Source organism: Nyctereutes procyonoides, unplaced genomic scaffold (genome assembly GCF_905146905.1).
Source record: "Nyctereutes procyonoides isolate TBG_1078 unplaced genomic scaffold, NYPRO_anot_genome, whole genome shotgun sequence".
In the NCBI taxonomy this organism is placed as follows: Eukaryota; Metazoa; Chordata; class Mammalia; order Carnivora; family Canidae; genus Nyctereutes; species Nyctereutes procyonoides.
In genome coordinates, this window is record NW_026575020.1 from 17,653,710 (window position 1) to 17,675,443 (window position 21,734).

At 33.2% G+C, this 21,734-nt stretch overlaps 1 protein-coding gene across 8 annotated transcripts in view; it reads right to left on the reverse strand.

The window, feature by feature from the left end:
• Positions 1–21,734, reverse strand: part of BCAS3 (BCAS3 microtubule associated cell migration factor) — a 594,925-nt gene that overhangs the window by 449,408 nt on the left and 123,783 nt on the right. For all 8 annotated transcript variants that reach the window (XM_055337273.1, XM_055337276.1, XM_055337244.1 and 5 more), the window contains exons 8-9: positions 10,433–10,540; positions 7,234–7,310 (exon numbers count right to left, since the gene is read on the reverse strand). In XM_055337273.1, coding sequence (XP_055193248.1) covers positions 7,234–7,310; positions 10,433–10,540 — 185 coding nt within the window. The remainder of the gene's footprint in view (positions 1–7,233; positions 7,311–10,432; positions 10,541–21,734) is intronic.

Below are 21,734 nucleotides of genomic sequence, written 5' to 3' on the forward strand. Positions count from 1 at the left end.
TTGTTCAATGTGTTGATATAAATCACTTTAGGTGAAGCTGCTCTCAGAGACAGGAAGCTAAATTCCTTCATACAAATATTTGCCAAATACCATCAACTTTACCAACCCTACGTCACTCACATAAATCCAATCTCTAGGGTTTTCCAGTCAAGTAAAATAATATGTAACTAACAATGAGCTACTTCTTAACACAAATACAAATGAGGTATGTTACCATTATAGGTCCAGGATTCACAGATGAAGAGTTTGGGAAGAGCTGTTGTGGAATGCTACAACAGATAGTACTCAGAGGATAAGGAGAAAAATCACAAACTTGTGTGTGGTCACTGCTATCAATGCTTCCTCAACTCTGTTTTTATGTAAACTATATGTTCAAATATAATATACATACAGAAGCACCCAAATCAACAAAGTGAACATATACATACATAAGCAGTACCCAAAACAAAACAAACAAAATCCCAGGACATTATAGAAATCCAAAAGCCCTCTCATATACCTTTCCAGCCCTCTTCTCCCAAGCTGTGTACTATCCTGCCTTCTAACAACTATATTAAACATCTGTCCTCAAAAGATATCACTGCATTCTAATACACAGTTTATTACACTTATTTCTTTTATCCACAGAAGTGATAGTTGTACTTTTATACTAGCCTGTTATTCAATGTTTTAAGTAACATACACTTCAGATTTAATGAAATACACACTAAATAAGTGTTACAGCATCCTCAAATCATGAGAGCCATTTTATAAATACTACACTGAAAGAAGAGGTGATAATCCTAATGGATCAGGAATAACTAAAAATTCACTTCTGGGGGCCTCAAGCCACTTGACCAGGACTTACTAATGAAACAGTATGTCACTTATAAAGCACCTGACTGCAATACTATAAACACTGCTGATCCAATTAGATCTCTTCTTATAATGAACAATTCACAGAATAGAAGAGAGCCTAATACTTTAATAATACTTATTTCAACTATTCAGTGGTCCAGCAATGCAGAAGGAAGCATTTAGGACTACATGACAAACATGTCCCAAAGGGGGCACCTGGGTGGCTCAGTTGGTTAAGCGGCTGCCTTCTGCTCAGGTCAGGATCCCAGGGTCCTGGGATTGAGCCTCATGAAGTTGAACTCCCTGCTCAGTGGGGAGTCTGCCTCTCTCTCTGTCCCTTCCCCTGCTTGTGCTTTCTCTTTCAAATAAATAAATGTCCCAAAGGATATCAACTAAAAAAACAAAGAACAAAGGCATTAAGAAAGAGTAATAAAAAAAAAGAAAGAGTAATAATGATTCACTCTCCCATTCATTTTTATCAGACTTCACTAATAGTTTGTACTTCCTAAAGGCTCATAAAACAGAAGCTCCTATTCCTAAAAGGGGAAATACTCCACAGATACTGGACAGATACTCAAGAGCAGTGACTATAAACACATAATTTTCAAATTTCAGATTTTCTGGATTTAGTCCAACACAATATGTAGGAGAAACTTCACTCATATATACATATATATATTCACTTTTTAAAATATCCACCAAACACTATTAATTTCCAGCTCAGACCTATATATAATTTTTCCTGGAGATCAATACTAATCCTAAATTAACAATTTTCTTCCTCATGTGATGACTTGTAACAGAGTTGCACTACATTCTAAACTATTCTAGCTAACTAAACATCTTGGAAAAGGACCCCCTGATACTGTGAAACCAGAAAACAGTTGTGATAAATGTTTTTCATCTTCAGCAAATTGAGTTTTATTCTTACAAGAAGCAAAAATAAACATCAGTTATATTTAAAGTTAGCTAGAATATAATGGATATGCTATATTTTCCATTTAGACTTTCATCCAAATCAAGCTAAATAACTTTGCTCTCAAGGAGATCATTGTCTAGTGGCAAAGATAGAACAAATAAACAGAAAATGCATACAATAACGTAGAAAGTTAAGTGTCTTAACAGAGGCAAAGATTACATGTAATAAAAGCATTCCCAAAGGGTGTTGAGTAATAGAAGAGGTCTGTAATCAAATAAACATAAGAAATACAGAAATGCAGTAAATAAATTTAAGCAGATTAAAATACCAGTCACCATTGCCATTCTCCAATAGGCAAGCATTTCCTGAGTATATTTGATGAGAGCATCCTGATTCCCACAGTATGTTGAAGGTCTAGTGTTCTGCCAACAGACTTTGGGCATTGCTATCTTTGGAAACTTAAAAGAAGGCGAGGTTGCTTTAAGCTAAAGGTGTCAGGAAATAGTTCACATTAGAACTAATACAGACACTGAGCCTAGAAATGCAGGATCAAGACATTTTAGGAAGGAAAGGTGTTAGTGTAAAGACCAATTCAGAGAGGAATATGAGGGAAGGGAGAAGAAATGTGTGAGAAATATCAGAAAGGGAGACAGAACATAAAGACTTCTAACTCTGGGAAATGAACTAGGGGTGGTGGAGGGGGAGGAGGGCGGGGGGTGGGGGTGAATGGGTGACGGGCACTGAGGGGTACACTTGACGGGATGAGCACTGGGTGTTATTCTGTATGTTGGTAAATTGAACACCAATAAAAATTAATTTATAAAATTTAAAAAAAAAAAGGAAAATAAAGCAACAGTGCACCTGCAAAGAAAGAGAATAATGGAGTTCAAAGTAAATGTGGCATATGCATATGCATGAAAAGGAATTGTAGAAATAAGGAGTTAGCAAGGATATTGGATATTGATAAAGGTTTTTGTGTGTGAAAAACCTTGGGAGTTTAGATGATAGGAAATGTACAAGATACATGTTCCTATTGGTCCAGGACATTTCTACTATACATGTTTACCAGACTTGATCAGAATTAAATTAAGTATGGCATTTGTTCAAATCAAAAGACCTCAGTTTTGATGATAAATTATATCATTTGGTAATGACTTTTGGAAAGGTATAAATGAAAAAGACTGTCCATGAATTGATAATTGTTGAAACTGGGTAAGTGCATGGCAGTTCATTATACTACTACTTTCTTTAAATAACAGTATGTACTTCTCAAAATTAAAAAAAAAAATTAAGTGACATTCACAGGAGACAAAATAGTATTTCTATGGCACTAGTAACTTAATAAAACAATATTTTCACCTTATCACTAAATGTTTATCAAATAAGAAAAATTATTAAAAATCAAAAACACATCTAAAAAATTATCTTCTGCAAGAACTTCATAATTTCAAGTAAGAATGAAAACTAAGAATAGTTGCTCTTCTTTTGCTTAAAGATATTTTCATTCCTATTTCCACTATAAATGGTTTGGGAAGCTATAGTAAAAATTACAGTAAAATCCCAAGAATATATGAAATTTCTTTAATTGCATTCTTGGACAATGTGCCGGTTTCTATACTCATTCTGCCAAATGATTCAAGAGTTTAATGTATTTGCTTTTTTCTGTCAGACAGAAAATCTGTCAGTGGACCCAAATCAGAACATTCCACAAATTCTTCTATTGCAAAATCTCAAACTGCAAAATATTCCTCCAGAAAACTGGCAAATATTGTCAATATAAAAAAACAAAGCTTTTTAAAAGATAAATTGTATTTATAGCCTATGGTATTATAGGTTTTTAAAAAAATTCTTATATGTAGGTCCTTATTCGATGGGATACTGCAATCCAATGTTTATAGCATTACCAACAATACCCAAGTTATGGAAAGAGCCCAAATGTCCATTGACTAATAAATGGGTAAAGAAGATGTGGTGTGTATGTGTGTGTATATATATATATATATATATATATATATATATATATATAATGGAATATTATTTAGCCATCAGAAAGAATGAAATCTTGCCATTTGCAATGACAGGGATAGAGCTAGAGAGTATTATGCTAAGCAAAGTAAGTCAGATAAAGACAAATATCATGATTTTATTCAGATGGAATTTAAGAAACAAAACAGATGAACATGGGGGTGGGAGAGCAAATCAGAAAACAGACTCTTAACTATAGCAAACAAACTGATGGTTACTGGAGGGGAGATGAGCAGGGGTATGGATTAAATGGGTGATAGGTATAAAGGACAGCACTTGTGATGAGCACTGGCTATTGTAAGTGATGATTCACTAAATTCTACAGCTGCAACTAATGCTACACTGTATGTTAACTGAAATTTAAATAAGAACTTGAAAAAAAAATGAAACAAATACATTTCCATCATCTGTTACATAACATTCATGTTAGTAGAAACAAATGTCATTCATATGTAAGAGATATACAATTAAAGACATAAGGTATATCTACATCATTTTATGCAAAATTTTATTAGACCATCTAAGCTTAAAAGTTACTGTTATCGTATAATTTTGTCCATTTTCTCCAATAAAACAGAGTACTCTAAAAGGTCTATTCTCATCTCAATGCATCAAAAATTACAAAGCCTGCATACTTCAAATCTAATTATAAATTCAATACATAAATCTAGTGATTTTATGCTACGTGAAACAAGTCAGAGAAAGACAAATATATGATTTCACTCATATGTGAAATTTAAGAAACAAAACAAATGATCAAAGAAGAGACAAACAAAAAAAAAACCTTAAATACAAAGAACAAACTAGGGGGCGGAAAGGATGGGTGAAAGAGGTAAAAGGATTAAGAGTGCACTTGTTGGGCAGTCCCGGTGGCTCAGCAGTTTAGGGCCACCTTCAGTGTGATCCTGGAGACCCAGGATTGAGTCCCACGTGGGGCTCCATATATGGAGCCTGCTTCTCCCTCAGCCTGTGTCTCTGCCTCTCTCTCTCTCTCTCTCTCTCTCTTTCTCTCTCTCTCATGAATAAACAAAATCTTTCAAAAAAATTAAAACAATAAAAATAATTTAAAAAAGAGTGAACTTGTTATGATAAGCACTGAGTAATGTATAGGATTGCTGTATTACTATATTGTACACCCGAAACTAATAGAACACTGTATGTTCTTGAATTATACTTGAATTAAAAAAATTTTTAAATCTAATGATTTTAAATTGTTCCCATATAATTAGCTTAATTTTTCTTTTAAAATTCTATACTGGGTATTTAATTACTGAAAATCTATATTTTGTACCTACTTCCAAAAAAACTACATTTTAAATGTGCTCTATAAGATAAAGATTTCTAGTAACTTATTTGTATTTATTAACTTCTCTTCAGACACTGATACCCAACACTTATTACAAAGAAAGAAACAGATCTATTGGCAAGTACAGTATCACTTTCAACATACACAGTTCAGTAGAGCCTAATGTTTAAATAAGGTTTAAATTTCAAGACATACGTTGTCATTTAAATAAGCTACCTTAACATATAATGATTTGGAATTTTTTCCTTCAATTTTACACTCAGCCGAGGCAGCAAAAGCTGTTAGTATGTTTTAAAAAGAAAAAAGAAAGTAGCTCTATGCTCCTGACTTTATTTTAAAAGGTAAAAGCAGCTACCAAGAAATAAAGACTCTAGTGTAAAATTACTATGGAGTCACAACTGAGATATTTGACTTGCAGAAGCCAAGACACACATATCTTTGATTAATGATGAAGAAGAGAAGACCACTGATAAAATGTGAGATAAATGCTCAGGAAAACCTGGTATCTGAATCTGGCTGAGGTGTTCATACTCTATCCTGAATCATTGCTCTGTAGTCCACATATATGGAGGTAATGGATAGATTCACATATGGTTCCTTAGACACATTCTATTTCTCTAATTGTTTTAATTATAATAATGAGTAATATAAATATATTAATGCATAAGACCTGTCTGAGAAAAATATGCTAAAATAGGCCACGTAATATCCAAAGTTTCCCATATTGTGTATAAAATACATTTGTGAATGAAGATGTTATTAACAAATATATACTCAGAAACTTATTTTCTTACATATAGAATGTGACAATATAATATCCTGCCTAATGATCTACATTTAATAATTATTAACCATAAATAAATATCTGATCACCATAAAATCAATGACAGCTGGATTAATGTACTCATTCATTCAAGAAATATTTAATGAGAGCCTATACTGTGTTAGTTTAATGTCCCAGGGGCTAGAGATATGAATGGTATACATTAGGCCTTGTGAGAAAACAAAAAATATTTCAGTAAAAATGAACTCCATTATTATCTTTGTCGACCTCTGAGACACTAAATCACAAGTTCAAGGAGACAAGTTGTCATATTCTTCCTCCTAGTCTAACAAATTATAAACTATGTTATAATAAATTATGAATTATGTGTTATATATTATATATGTTTATAATTACATATAAATTATACTGTATTAGTTATCTCAAGAACTTGATCTCTTATCAGATAAGATAATATCTACTACCCAGGAGTTAATACATAGTAGATATTAAGTAAACAATTAATGAATAAGTATGTAAATAGTTGATATTTCAAGAACGACAGCAATATAGCCAGATTCTCTACTTGTAACAAAACAGATCTGTTCTAACAAAACCAACTCTGCAGTACATGCATAATCAGACTCTTTGGAAAAAACAGCTAGAGCTTTGGTGGGAGAAGAACCACCAAACAGAAGTTAACATATAAAAGATAAGAATGAAAACTACTGTTTTGCTAGTGTAGTGAAAAAAAAAAATTCTAACTCCAGGCTTACTTTGGACTCATTTCTCGTTGGAATCTCCACCCTGTTGACCTGCCCTACAAATCTTAGACTTGCCTGCCCCTATAAGTGCATGAACCAAATCCTTTCATAAAAAGAATCAGCTGGCCAATTAGTGAGTATGTGTGTGGCTCCAGATTCTGTACTTATTCCTGCACTTTCAAACAGTACTACAAGTTGTGGGAGATGGAAGAAGAAGGAAGGAGAGGAAGAAAGACTGGCCCATTTCTCTAAGTTTTAAATCCCTCAGGTATGATAATCCAGTTATCTTTTTAAGTAGGTTATGTTAATGAAGTAACTTAACAATGGCTTTGAGAGTAGGAAATAACTACATGAAGCTAACTTAATCAAATTACTCACAAGGAGAAACTGAGGCAACACAGTACCAGGCTTGCTCAATAACAGTAAAAAAAATGTGTTGTGGGTTGTAAATACATACCATAAAACTAGATAGTCAGAGATCCACGAAAACACAGGAATATCACAATAATTGAATAACCACAAAATACTGATGTTACTATTACAATCAATAAGTTTGATGATTCTATCAAAAGTATAAACTCAAATGCATATTATAGAAATAAACCAAGTTGATACATACTTGTGACAAAAAATTTTTTTGTGAAAGTACAGCTATCAAAGGCAGCAATTTTCTCCTGCAAGACTACAACGAGGATCCTAAAATTAGAGGGGAAAAAAAACGACAAAAAAATGAATGTGAAATTCTGTAAGTTAAATCATAAATAAGCTAAATCATTAGATTTAAAGAAGTATCTACCAATGCAATTTAGGCAAGAAACATCAGCCTCTTAAAATGTAAAAACAGAACCATAAAATCCTTACCATAATCAAGAGGGACATGATTAGAAGAAGAAAAGTCACAGAACTACAGCTCAAAATATTATTTTCCTCCAAATAAAATTTTATTTGCATTCAGTATAAATCAAATAAATCTATCTTCATCAGGAATGTATGAAATCAATAAACTGCTGGCTATTTACTAAAAGTGTTTTTCCAGTGCTGGCTCAAAGTCATGGAATTAAACATAAAATGGATTTATGTACCCTGTCACTTAAAATGATTGCTGAATTTCCTAACACCAGAGAAAAAGAAAGAAAGCAAACTCAGATAACTGTTATTCAATATAAATGAGTCATTTCTGATTGACTCACTATATTAAAAATTAATCAGAATCCGTATGAACTATTATTTCTCCAGGAACCAAGATTCGTAAAAAAAATTAGGAAAATAATTTAGTTATAAAATATTTTATAATCAAAATTTCTAAAATACATTCAAAATGTATTTTATTAATTCTGTTTTAGAGTATTTCTCCTGTATAACATTAATATAGAGATCCAAATTTCAAAGTTATTTTAATAATCAAATAAAAGATTATAATTGTGAAATACTTAACATACTCAGAGTATTTTTTCCAAATTTGGGGGAGGTAAATCTGAGTAACAGATGTTAATGATGAGTGGGGAAAAAAAGAAAATGTTGTCTTTAACATCCATGCTTTATTAATCTTGTTCATTTGCTAATGCAGAACAAAATCCTTAACACAGCTGACAACACATAATAAATGATTCTGTCATGGCACTTAACGTAAGGAGCCAACCAATCATCAGACCCAGGTTAAAAGGCTTAGGGAATCCATAATAAGAAGGTGACAAACTCAAACGAGAGAAATGCAGAAAGAGAGATGAAAAGGTATTCTTATAATCAAGCAGCCCGTCCCCATAATATAGTAACATACAAAATCATTTCCACCAGGATGGTTTAATTTATTATGAATATTGCAAAGTCCAAAAGACTGTGCCATACAGCTGATCTGCCAAACCAACTACAGAATTAACCAGGGAAAGACCTGGTGAATCAGGTTTGACATTTTATAAAGCAAAAGCTAAGCAGTATCCTGAAACCCACAGTATGGCTTTTCTTCTAACTCTTACCACATCTGAATTCGTGCAACTTCTAAGTGAAAAATCAATTTCTAAAAATTACATAAATCAACAGATTTTTTTTGTTTTTGAACATATCTTCGTTTTTCTTAAAAAAAGGAGAGAATATGAACCTTTGCTACATCAACCAAATATCCAGAGAATTTCATAATCGCTTTTCATTAATGACATCTCATATTCATAAATCACTTTTGTCTGCTTTTACTCCTACTCACAAGTTTCACAATCATTACTTACGACTATGAAAAGATTAACTGTATTAATTTTCAAGTTAATTTATATCTGTTAAAATAGTAAATGTGCTCATTACTTCACGGCTAAAATTAAAAGTAATAAACACAAAAATATTTGTTATAAGAAAAGTTGGCCTAACTGTATCATCCAGAATCACAGTACTTGGAACAAATGCAGATTTACAATAAGAGTTTAAAAAAATAATGCAAGAAATGCTTTTTTTAAACTGCACTGTGTTTTTTCTATTTTCTAGCATATTTGTGTATTTGTAATACAAGTAAATTGGGATGTAAAAATCTTATTTGTACTTAACCTCCCTTTTCAAGTGTATTCAAGTCTCCATTTGGCTAAAAATGCAAGTAATCTATTTTCTGAGAGCACAAAGGACACTTGAAGAAGAGCTTACATTATATTTTCCCAGGTTAAATATATTACCCACTGGATCCATCCATTCAATAATGTTGATTTTGAATAATTTGATGTGTCATTGGATAATTACATTATCCCAGCAATAATATTTCTGTTTCCTATAATTTTTAGTTCAATATTACTTGAAGTATAAATATGCATAATAATTAAATCTTCACTATGAACTGCACACTATCACTGAACAGCTTTTCTTTGTCCTATTTCTTGTTTTTGTACTTGAATTCGAATACTTTTATCATTAGTATCAAAGCCCACATGTCCTTTTAGTTTATATTTGTCAGGTATGTCTTTACCTTTCTGAGTCACTCTTTGAATCCCTTTAAAATCTAACCAGAGAGTCTTTTATTACAAAATTTATTTTATATTGACACACCATAAATTATTGTGTTTTCCATGTTCCATGTATTTGCTTTTTGATAAGATGTAAGATTTACAGTTTTCATCCATGACCTAGATCAAGACATTTACCACTGTAGGGCTATAGCTTCTTCTCAAATATAAAAGGAAATGTTGGGGGGTTTTTTGGAACAGAAGATTCTTAAAGCCCCTTCCTCCCCTAACGTTCAGTGGCTATAAATTAATTCTTCATTATCATTAGGTCAGGTTCAACCCAGATACAAGTATTTTCCTAGAGATTTCAACAAAACACATTTTAAGAAAGAAAAATCTATCTAGTCCAGGTTTTATCTTTACTATGAAATATAAAGAAATAACAATATTTAAAAGCCACTTTTATTGTTCAGAATATGCTTTGTTTTGATGAATGCTAACAGGAAAGTTATAGTTTGTATCATACCACAGAAGCACATACATTCTACATATTAAAAAGTTACGTTATACATGCAAAAAGTTCCACAAAGCAATACTTAACCTTTGTACATTTGCTCAGATACCTTTTATTCTTTTCCATTTCTGTTTTTATTTATTTTTTTTCCATTTCTGTTTTTAAATGGTAGTTATGACTCACTAAACTTAATTCACTATTAATGGGTCAAGACTAGAAGTTTGAAAACATTAATTCAGAAACTTAACAGCTACTACATCTGGCAGAATTGAGAGGTATTTTGTGACTTCTTTAAAAAATAAGTCAAAGACGGTGAATAATACTAGTAGAGTTCTATATGTCCAGGAGGTACCTTACCTTAAACAAGAAACACATTAAGAAATGCTTACCGCTTGTTGCAGTGGAGATCATAGATAGGTGTTTTAAACTGAATAGACTTGACCATCTCCCCAGTACGAAGTGAATATAGATCTACACAACAGTAAGGTGGACTAGTGCTAAAAAAAAAAAAAAAAAAAGACAAAAGCAATTATTTTTTAAAACATGGGAGGGCCAGTAAACTCTGCGTTTTCTTCTTCTTTTTAAAGATTTTATTTATTTATTTGACAGAGAGAGAGAGCACAAGCAGGGGGAGCAACAGAGGCAGAGGGCAATAAGCTCCCTGCTGAGCAAGGAGCCCAAAGCAGGGCTCGATCCCATGGGATCATGACCTGAGCCGAAGGCAGGCACTTAATTGACTGAGCCACCCAGGCGCCCCTACATTTTCTTATTAATATGATTGTAAAACCCCTAATTAACATAATATAAGGAAATTGATTTGAACTATTAAAAAATCATACTATATCCCAATCAACTCATTTCAGAAATGTAAAATTAGGGAAAAGAAAATGAAACTCACCAAAATATTACTACAGAAAAGAAAAATCATAAGATTATCTTAATAAATGCAGAAGTATTTGATAAAATTAAAAACTTATTCATGACAAACATTTCATTAATCTAATACTGTAATAAGTAAAATAAAAACTATCAATCATATATAATGGCAAAACTCTGAAAATCTTTAAAACCAGGAACTAGACAAGAATATTCATTATTGAACCATATCTACTCAACATAATATGGAAGGTCCTGTACATAAGGCAAGAAAAGAATTACTACAAGGAAGAAATAAAGCTGTCATTATACTGGCTAAGAACTTGACTGTATAAGTATAAAACTCAATAATACAAATCTGTATGTCAAAATACATATAAAGACAACCCCACAATAGGGGGTACCTGGCTGGTTCGGTTGGTTAAGCATCTGCCTTAGGCTCAGGTCATCAATCCCAGAGTCCTGATATTGAGCCACATGTAATCCCTATAGTCAGGCTCCCTGTCTGCTTCTCCCTCTGCCCCTACCCCTGCTCATGCTTGCACATTCTCACTCCTTCTCTGAAATAAATAAATAAAATCTTATAAAAAAAAAAAAAAGACAACCCTACAATAAAGATGAACCATTAATATATGCATTCTTAACATGGACTGTTAATTAATATAGTAATTTATCTAGGTCACTAATACAATAGTACCTGTATTTTTATAAATTAAGCACAAACTATTATAAAGTAAAATTTTAAAATATATGTTGAATAAATGAATATACTGAATACCTCAGATTCAGTAAGATTTTGACATATTTACACAAAAAGAAAAGCAAGGCAAATACATTGAAGTATATACCATAGGCTGACAGACTTTCTAAACTTACACAGTTCTACCCTAATAAAAAATCCACCAGAATGAGACCTCATTCTACAATGTATATAAATATACATCCACATGATCAAACTTATACTGGAAAGGATAGTAATTAAGACACTGGTTCTCGAAACTAGAACAGAGAGAGATTGATGTTTCCACCTTAACAAAGTAGGAAAAGAAAAGCAAGTTAAATCTAATAAAGTACAATGGGGGAATTAATAATATGATATGAAACCAATAAAATGAAACTAGAGTAAGCAAAAGAAAAATAAATCTATGGAACTAAAAGCTAGTTTTCTGAAATCAATCTATAAAGAAATAATCTGAATATCCCAGTGTTTATATAAAAGAAATTGACCTCAAAATTTAAAACTTCTTACAGTGAAATCCTCAAAAATGGTTTCATTTTGAAAATTCTATCAATTATTTAAACAAAAATGTTTAGATATCATACTAAATAAAAACTTAAAAAAAACAGTAAAAATAGAACTATCATATGATCCAGCAATTCCACCTCTGGGTACTTAACAACAATAAAAAAGACTCACTCAAAAATACACACTGTGCACTGCCATGTTCATTGCAGCACTATTTATAACAGCCAAGACATGGAAGCAACCTGTGTCCATCAATGGATAAATGGATAGAGAAAATGTGATAGATACAGCTATAGATACACAATGGAATATTATCTAGGCATTTTTTTAAAAAAAGGAAATCTTGTCATTTGCGACATGAATAGACCTTTAGGGTATTATACTGAGGGAAGTAAGTCAGACAAAGACAAATAGTGTTATGATCTCACTTATATGTGGAATTTTAAAAAGCAAAAAAACCCTAAACTTATCAATACAGAGAGCAGACTAGGAGTTGCCAAGGTAGGGGTGTGCAAAATGGAAGAAGATGGCCAAAAGGAACAAACATCCAATTATAAGATTAACAAGTCCTGCAGATATAATTTACAGCATGGCGACTATAGTTAACAATACCATATTATATATTTAAAAGTTGCTCAGAGAGTAGATCTTAAAAGTTCCCATCAAAAGAAAAAAATGGTAATTGTATGGTAACAAATGTTAACTAGACTTACCGTGGTGATCATTTTCCTGTATTTACAAATATCAAATCATTATATCATTTACCCGAAACTAATATAATGTCATATGGCAATTATATCTCGATTTAAGGGAAAAAAAGGTATTATGACACTAGTCTGAGCATAATATAGGTCAAGGGAACAGAACAGAGTCCATAAATAAACTCACACATACAGCCAAATGATTTTCATCAAAGGTACCATATAAGTAAGTGATGAAAGAACAGTTTTTGAACAAATGTTGCTTTTAAAAACTAGATATTTGCAAGGAAGGAATTAAATTTTCCCCTAAGTAATATAGAAAAATTAACTCAAATTAGATCACAGCTTAAGAACATAAGAACTAAACATAAGAACCAAATAGCTTCTAGAAGAAAATTTAGATAAAATCTATTTCTTAAACAAGAAAAAAAGCATGAACAGACATAACTAACATAAAATTATCAAAATTATAAACAAGCAAGTCCCATACTGTGAGAAAATATTTTCAAAAGATGTATCTGACAACAGATTTGTATTCAGAAAAAGAACTCTTATATTTCAATAACAATACGTACAACACATTTTTTTAAGGGCCATAATATTTTTAAAGACACTTTACCAAGGAAAATATAGAGATAGCAACTGAGCACTTGAAAAGATGCTGAACACAGAAATGCAAGTTAAAACCACTATGGCAATAAGGGATATCACTACACTCACTAGAATGGCTAAAATTTAAAGACTGGTAACATAAGGATGCAAACTAATTAAAACAATTGCTGTCGGGAATGCAAAATAGTACAGTCACTTTGAAAAACAGTTTAGCAGCTTTTTTTTTTCTTAAAGATTCATTTATTTATTTATTCATGAGAGACACAGAGAGAGAGAGGCAGAGACACAGGCAGAGGGAGAAGCAGGCTCCAAGCAGGGAGACCAACATGGGTTCCGGAGTCTCCAGGATCACACCCCGGGCTGAAGGCAGAGCTAAATCGCTGAGCCACCCGGCTGCCCCGTTTAGCAGCTTTTTATACATTAAACGTAGCCTACCATATATCATGTCTACGTAATCTGTTATTCATAATAACAAAACACCTAAATGTAGACCAATAAATGAGTACATATATGGTGATTATTGAGGCAATGGAATATTATTCAGCAATATTATAGAATGAGTTATCCATACAACAACATAAATGAATCTCAACATCATTATGAAGTGAAAAAAAGCCAGATACAAAGTTACATACTTTATAGGTCCCTTTCAAGGAAAAGGTAGAAGAGGAAAACTATAATTATAGGAAGCAGAGCAGTGGTTGCCACAGGACAGGGAAAGAGTTAAGTGCTATGAAAAGATTTGGGGGGTGATGGAAACAGTGCTGTGTCTTGATTATGGAGGGTGCTTACGCAACTGTGTACAACTGGCAAAACTGGAGGTGGGGAAAAACCTAATAAAACCTGAACTTCAATCTCTCAAACTGACACAAGGCAAAAATTCTTTTCTTAATGTTCCCAACTAATTAATCCAGTCCTCTGCTGAGAAGCAATGAGTTAATAATGAATGAAATCTAACATTTTGCCAGACCAACTGGGAAGGAAAAACAGCTTGTCACCTTCAATTAGCAGCTCATTATAGCTACAGTACACTAGAAACATGAATTCTGATCATTTCACTGGCATCCATACAATGTCACAACTGAGATTCTTCTGCAGAAAACTTTTAATAGAAGTGGACAAAATAAATGCTATGAAGGCTCAATTTAGAGTTGACCACACAAGATTTGGTAGAATTGAAAAATCTATTTATATACAGGAAAAAACATATTCAATGTCTAACAGAAAAAGATAATTCTTTTAAAACAAGAGTTTTCAGAAAGTCATACATTCATAAAGGAGTCATGCTATTTGCCAATAACACAGTTGTATACACGCCTGACATAGCCTTTTGTTCTCTATTTTCTCTCCTTTTAAAAGCCTTGACTATTTCCCTGCGACACAGCAAGACAATCTTAATTTTCCTCATGGATAGGCTGATGAGAAAGCTTTTCATAACATCAGCAGTATGCATGCGAAAGGACACGTGTTAAAATAAAACTAAAGTATATAGACACAAAATAAGCTTTTACTTTGCACTCTAGTATACAACAGACAGTGCCACAAGAAAGTTGTATATAGAATGAGTCTTCATTAGATTTCTAGAACTCAAATGGTTCAACATTTTTACAGGTTTGCATCTGATATTTAAATATAAAGCTATGACTTAACTTTACAATAAACCTAATTAATGCTTTAAGAAAAAAAGTTCCACATAGAAATGTTGAGAGCCAAATTTAAAATGTAACAACATAGTGCAAACAAACAGAAGCTGGAAAAAAAAAAAGGCAGGAATGATGCAATTTTTATTTATAAATGGTTGGTTCAGAAACTCTAATTGTGGTCCCAGCATCTGTCTTTCTAATACATAGATATCAACATGCATAGTGTAAAGTTACTTTTCAAGATAAATATAAAATAGAAATGAACACAACTGTCCTTAACTAACCTTCTCTTTATCTAAGTAGTTTGTTTTATAGTGAGTAACCAAGAACAAAAGCTGAAAAATTTTGTATCAGAATAATCTGTTACCTAGTGTACCCATGACCTATATCCAGGAGGGAATTTTTTTTAAAGATTTTATTTATTTATTTATTTATTCGAGAGAGAGAGAGAGAGAGAGAGAGAGAGAGAGAGAGAGAGAGAGAGAGAGGCAAAGACACAGGCAGAGGAAGAAGCAGGCTCCATGCAAGGAGGACATGGGACTCGATCCCAGGACTCCCAGGATCATGCCCTGGGCCAAAGGCAGGCGCTAAACCGCTGAGCCACCCAGGGATCCCCCCAGGAAGTAAATTATTAAGCTTTTATTAGGGAGGGAAAAGTCCTCCCACAGTCAATGCGATGATGGTATTTACATAGTTCATTCATTTCAGTGAAGTGCGTTGATGAGAACTATTTGAGGAGCAAATTTTTTTAAAAAGCTTCCATTATTGAAAATTCAATGCTTAGGGGCATCTAGGTGGCTCAGCTGGTTAATCATCTTCCTCTGGCTCAGGTTGTGATTCCAGGGTCCTGGGATGGAGCTCTGAGTTGGGCTCCCTGCTCAGCAGGAAGCCAGCTTCTTTCTGTCCCTCCCTCCTACTCTGCTGTCTCTCACTCTCTCTCTCTTAAATAAATAAATAAAATCTTAAAAAAAAAAAAAGAAAGAAGAAAATGCAATGGTTAAATTAATCAGTAAGGAACTATAAAACAACAGATTTCTTAAAAGAAAAAATACTGAAAATATTATAAATATTTCCATCTAAATATCTTGTCTACTCCAGTATTTCTTAGTTTCTCTGTAATACTATTCAACACATTAAAAAATATTGCCAATATAAATATACTTATTTTTAGAGCAGTTTGTTTCAAGCAAAATTGAGTAGAAGATACAAAGATTTTCCATATAATCTTCCCATCATTCATGCACAGACTACCCTTTACCAACATCCCCCATCAGAATAAGATGTTTACTATAAATGATGAACCTACAATGACATATAATCACCCAAAGTCCACAGCTTACTCTTGGTATTGTACATTCTATGGTTTTAGACAAATTTATAATGACATATATCTAATATTATACTACCATGAAAAACAGACTCACTACCCTAAAATTCCTGTATGCTTTGCCTATTCATCTCTCCTTCAACCCCCCTGGAAAACACTAATCTTTTTACTATCTCCATAGTTTTGCCTTTCCTAGAAAGTAGAGTTAAATTTATAGAGGATGTAGCCTTTACAGACTGACTTCTTTCGCTTAGAAATGTGCATTTGTAACTGTTCTCCATTTCTTTTTCTGGCTTGATAGCTCATTTCAGTCCTGATTAACATTCCATTACCTGGATGTACCACAGTTTCTTTATCCATTCATCTGCCGAAAGATATCTTGATTGTTCCATGTTCTAGCAATTATAAATAAAACTAATATAAACATCTGTGTGCGCTATTTTGTGCAAATATAAATCTCCAACTCCTCTGGGTAAATACCAAGCAAAGTAATTTCATGGATCATATCATATGGCAAGAGTTTAGCTTTGTATGAAATTGCCAAACTATCAACGTGGTTTTGTTATTTTGCATTCCTACTAGAAATGAATGAGAGTTCCTGTTGCTCACAATCTTACCAGCATTTGTTGTTGTCAGTTTTCTGGATTTTGGCTATTCTAATAAGTGTGAGGCAGCATCTCATTGTTGTTTTAATTTGAATTTCCCTGATGATATAAGATATGGAGCATTTTTTAAAAATATTTTATTTATTTATTCATGAGACACACACAGAGACAGAGAGGCAGAGACACATGCAGAGGGAGAAGTAGACTCCATGCAGGGAGCCTGACGTGTGACTCTATCCTGGGTCTCCAGAATCAGGCCCTGGGCTGAAGGCGGCGCTAAACCGCGGAGCCACCAGGGCTGCCCCTAGAGCATATTTTCATATGTTCATTTGACAACTATATATTATGTTTGAGGTAAGATCTTTTGCCAAATTTTTAATCAGGTTTTTCATTTTCTTATAGTTGGGTTTTAAGAGGTCTCTATATATTTTGGAAACTGTCCTTTATCAGGTATGTATTTTTCTATAGAGCTACCCTACGACAGAGCAATTGCACTCCTGGGTATTTACCCCAAAGACAGAGATGCAGTGAAACACTGGGACACCTGCCCCCCAATGTTTATAGCAGCAATGTCCACAATACCCAAACCGTGGAAGAAGCCTCGATGTCCATCGACAGATGAATGGATAAAGAAGACATGGTATATATACATACACACACACACACACACAATGGAATATTATTCAGCCATTAAAAGGACAAATACCTACCATTTGCTTTGATATATAGATAGATAGATAGATAGATAGATAGATAGATAGATAAGGGATAAAATGGAAAAAAGCAGATAAAAAGAACTGAACATAGATTCAACTTATAAAAATATATAGTACTGAGGAAATTCTGCCTCAAGACTATAGCATCGGGGGATCCCTGGGTGGCTCAGTGGTTTCGCGCCTGCCTTTGGCCAGGGTGCAATCCTGGAGTCCCGGGATCGGGTCCCGCGTCGGGCTCCGGGCATGGCGCCTGCTTCTCTCTCTGCCTGTGTCTCTGCCTCTCTCTCTCTATCATAAATAAATAAAAATAAATATTAAAAAAAAAAGACTGTAGCATCAATCCCTGCCTGATAGTTTCCAGCCTGCCAGCCTACCTTATTTCTTACCTGTGAGCACTCACAATCAGGTAAGCCAATTCTTTTACATGAAAAATCAGGCTGAATTATTATATTGTACAAAAACTAATATAACACTGTATACTAGAATTAAAATAATTTTTTAAAAAAAGAAAACTCCAGAAACAAAATTTAAATTAAAAAGCAATAAAATAAAGAAAAAATAAAAATAAAATGAAAAAGAAAGAAAAAATATGTGTGTGGGTGTGGGTGTGTACACTGAATGATATATGGGGTAATCAAGAATATAATACACATGCCCAGAGCCAGATGCTTGCTCAAAAAAAATTGCAAGGACACAATTTGTATCTCTGGCTAAGTCTTTGACTCTGCAACAAGCTGGAGATGAAGGCTAAGGAAGTGTTACAGATGCTATCACTACACACTCAAGGACCATCCCAGCTCAGTACAAATATGCAAATCTTATTTATATTTTTCTTGTTTGTGTCTGCCATTTAAGCAAATCTCTGTCAGATCACTGTCCAATTGCCAGATAACAGAGGTTTCAGTAATCATGTAAGACAGACATAGTCTTTACAAAAAAGAGTTTAGAAAAAGCCACTAAACAATGGTTGGATGCAGGTCAAAACAGCATACTCCAGAGAGGAGAACAATCTGATGTTTGGAGTTGCAGATTACATTATTCAAATACCCACTGTTCAACAAAAAATTACAAGGCACACAAAGAACCAGGAAAGTAAAGTATAGCCTATTCATAGAAACAAACTGACAGAAACTAACACTGAGGAAACCCAGACATTGTACTTAGTATGCAAAGAATATATATCAATTGACTTAAATATCATGCTCAAAGAGCTAAAAGAAAATACAGAGAGGAAGATAAACTAACAAACTGAGATCAATAAAGATCTAGGAATTACGAAACAGAAACCACATAGAAATAATGAAACTGAAAAGTACAATAATGAAAATAGAAAACACACTAAAGGTTTCAGAAGTGTGTATCTGAATATCAGAATAGGCAGAAGATAGAATGTGCAAACTTGAAAATAAGACAACTGAAATTACACATCAGAGGAAAATTTAAAAAAGGATGAAGAAAAATAAACACAGCTTATGAGCAACATTACAAATCAACTAAACAGGGATCCCTGGGTGGCGCAGCGGTTTGGTGCCTGCCTTTGGCCCAGGGCATGATCCTGGAGACCCAGGATCGAATCCCACATCGGGCTCCCGGTACATGGAGCCTGCTTCTGCCTCTGCCTATGTCTCTGCCTCTCTCTCTCTGTGTGTGACTATCATAAATAAATAAAAATTTTTTAAAAATTAAAAAAAAAACAAATCAACTAAACATAACCAACTTATAGAAGACTCCACCCAACAGAATACTCATTCTTCTGAAGTGTACATGGAACGTTCTACAGGATATACCATATGTTAGCCACATAACAAGTCTCAATAAATTTAAAAACAATGAAAACAAGCTTTCTAACCAAAGTGGAATGAAATTGTTAATCAAAACCAGAGGGAAAACTGGAAATTCACAAATATGTTGAATTAAACAATAACCTCTTAAATAATCACTGGGCCACAAATACGTGGAATTAAATAATAAACTCCTTAACAATCAGCACCATATTAATGGAATGTGGGGTAGGGGGATACATGATTATCTCAACTGATACGGAAAAAGCATTTCCCAAAATTCAACATCCTTTCATGATAAAAACATATAAGAAACTAGCAATAAAAGGAAATTTCCAAATATGATAAAGAGCATTTATGAAACACCCATAGCTAACATTATACTCAATGGCAAAAGACTGAATGTCTTCCCCCTAAGATCAGGAAAAAGAAAAGGATGTCCACTTTTAACACTGCTATTCAACATTGTATTGAAAGACCTAGCAAAAGCAATTAGGCAAGAAAAAGAAATAGAAGGCTTCTAAATTGGAAAAGAAGTTTTACTAACTAACTCTATTCGCAGGCAACAACATGATCAAATATATTTTTAAAAGTCCCAAAGAAACCACAAAATAATACTAGAACTAGAATAAACTGAGGAAAGTTGCAGGGTACAAGATCAACACATAAAACAGTAATTATCAATCACAAAAAGAGAAATTAAGGAAGCAATTTCATTAACAAGAACAATGCAATCTCTATCAAAATATCAATTTCTGCCCCTTTTTTACAGAAATGAAAAGCAAACCTAATTCCTAAATGGAATTGCAAAAGGCTCCAAATAGCCTAACAGTACTGAAAAAGAACAAACTTGGCAGATTCACATTTCCCAACTGCAAACTTACAACAAAGCAATTTTAATCAAAACACTGTGATATTGACATAACATCAAATATATAAATGAATGGAATTCAGATTCCAGAAATAAACACATACCTCTATGAACAATTCGTTTTCAAAAAAGTTGCCAAATCTATTCAATGGGGGGGAAAGAGAGTATCTTCAAGAAGTGGGGCTGGGTAAACTGAAAGTTCACATGCAAAAGATGAAGTAGGACTCCTATCTTATATCAAATGTAAAAATTAACTCAAAATGGATTAAAGGCTTAAATATAAGATCTAAAACTGTAAAATTCTTAGAAGGAAATATAGAGAAATCTTCAGGACCCTGAATTTGGCAGTATTCTTAGATATGACACCAAAAGCACAAGCAACAAAAGAAAAAATACATAAATTGGATTATATCAATATTGGAAACTTCTGTGCATCAAAGGGCATTATCAAGAAAGTGAAAAGATTGGGAGAAGATATTTGCAAATGACATATCAGATAAAGGGCTAATTTCTAAAATCTATAAAGAACTTATTAAATTCAACACCCAAAAACCATAAAATCCAGTCAAGAAGTGGGCAAAAGACATGAAGACACATTTCTCCAAAGAAGACATACAAACGGCCAACAGACACATTTTTTCAAATGCTCAACATCACTCATCAACAGGGAAATACAAATCAAAACCACAATGAGATACCACCCCACACCGTCAGAATGGCTAAAATTAGCAACTCAGGAAACAACAGTTGTTGACATGTATGCATAGAAATGGCAACCCTCTTATACTGTTGGTGGGAATGCAAACTGGTACAGCCACTCTGGAAAACAGTATGGAGGTTCCTCAAAAAGTTAAAAATAGAATTACCATACAACCCAGCAACTGCACTACTATTTATCCAAAAGACACAAAAATAGTCATTTGAAGGGGCACAGGCCCCCCCAATGTTTACAGCAGCAATGTCCACGATTGCCAAAATATGGAAAGAACCCAGATGTCTATCGACAGATGAATGAAGATGTACCATATATATGTATACACATAACAAGTACATATGTATACACATACACACACACACACACACACACACACACACACACACACAATAGACTATTACTCAGCCTTAAAAAAAGAATGGAATCTTGCCATTTGCAATGATGTGGCTAGAACTAGAGTGTATTATGTTTAGTGAAACAAGTCAGAGAAAGACAAATACCATATGATTTCACTCATATGTGGAATTTAAGAAACAAAACAGAGAACATAAGGGAAGGGAAAGAAAAAATAAGATAAAAACAGAAAGATAAGCAAACC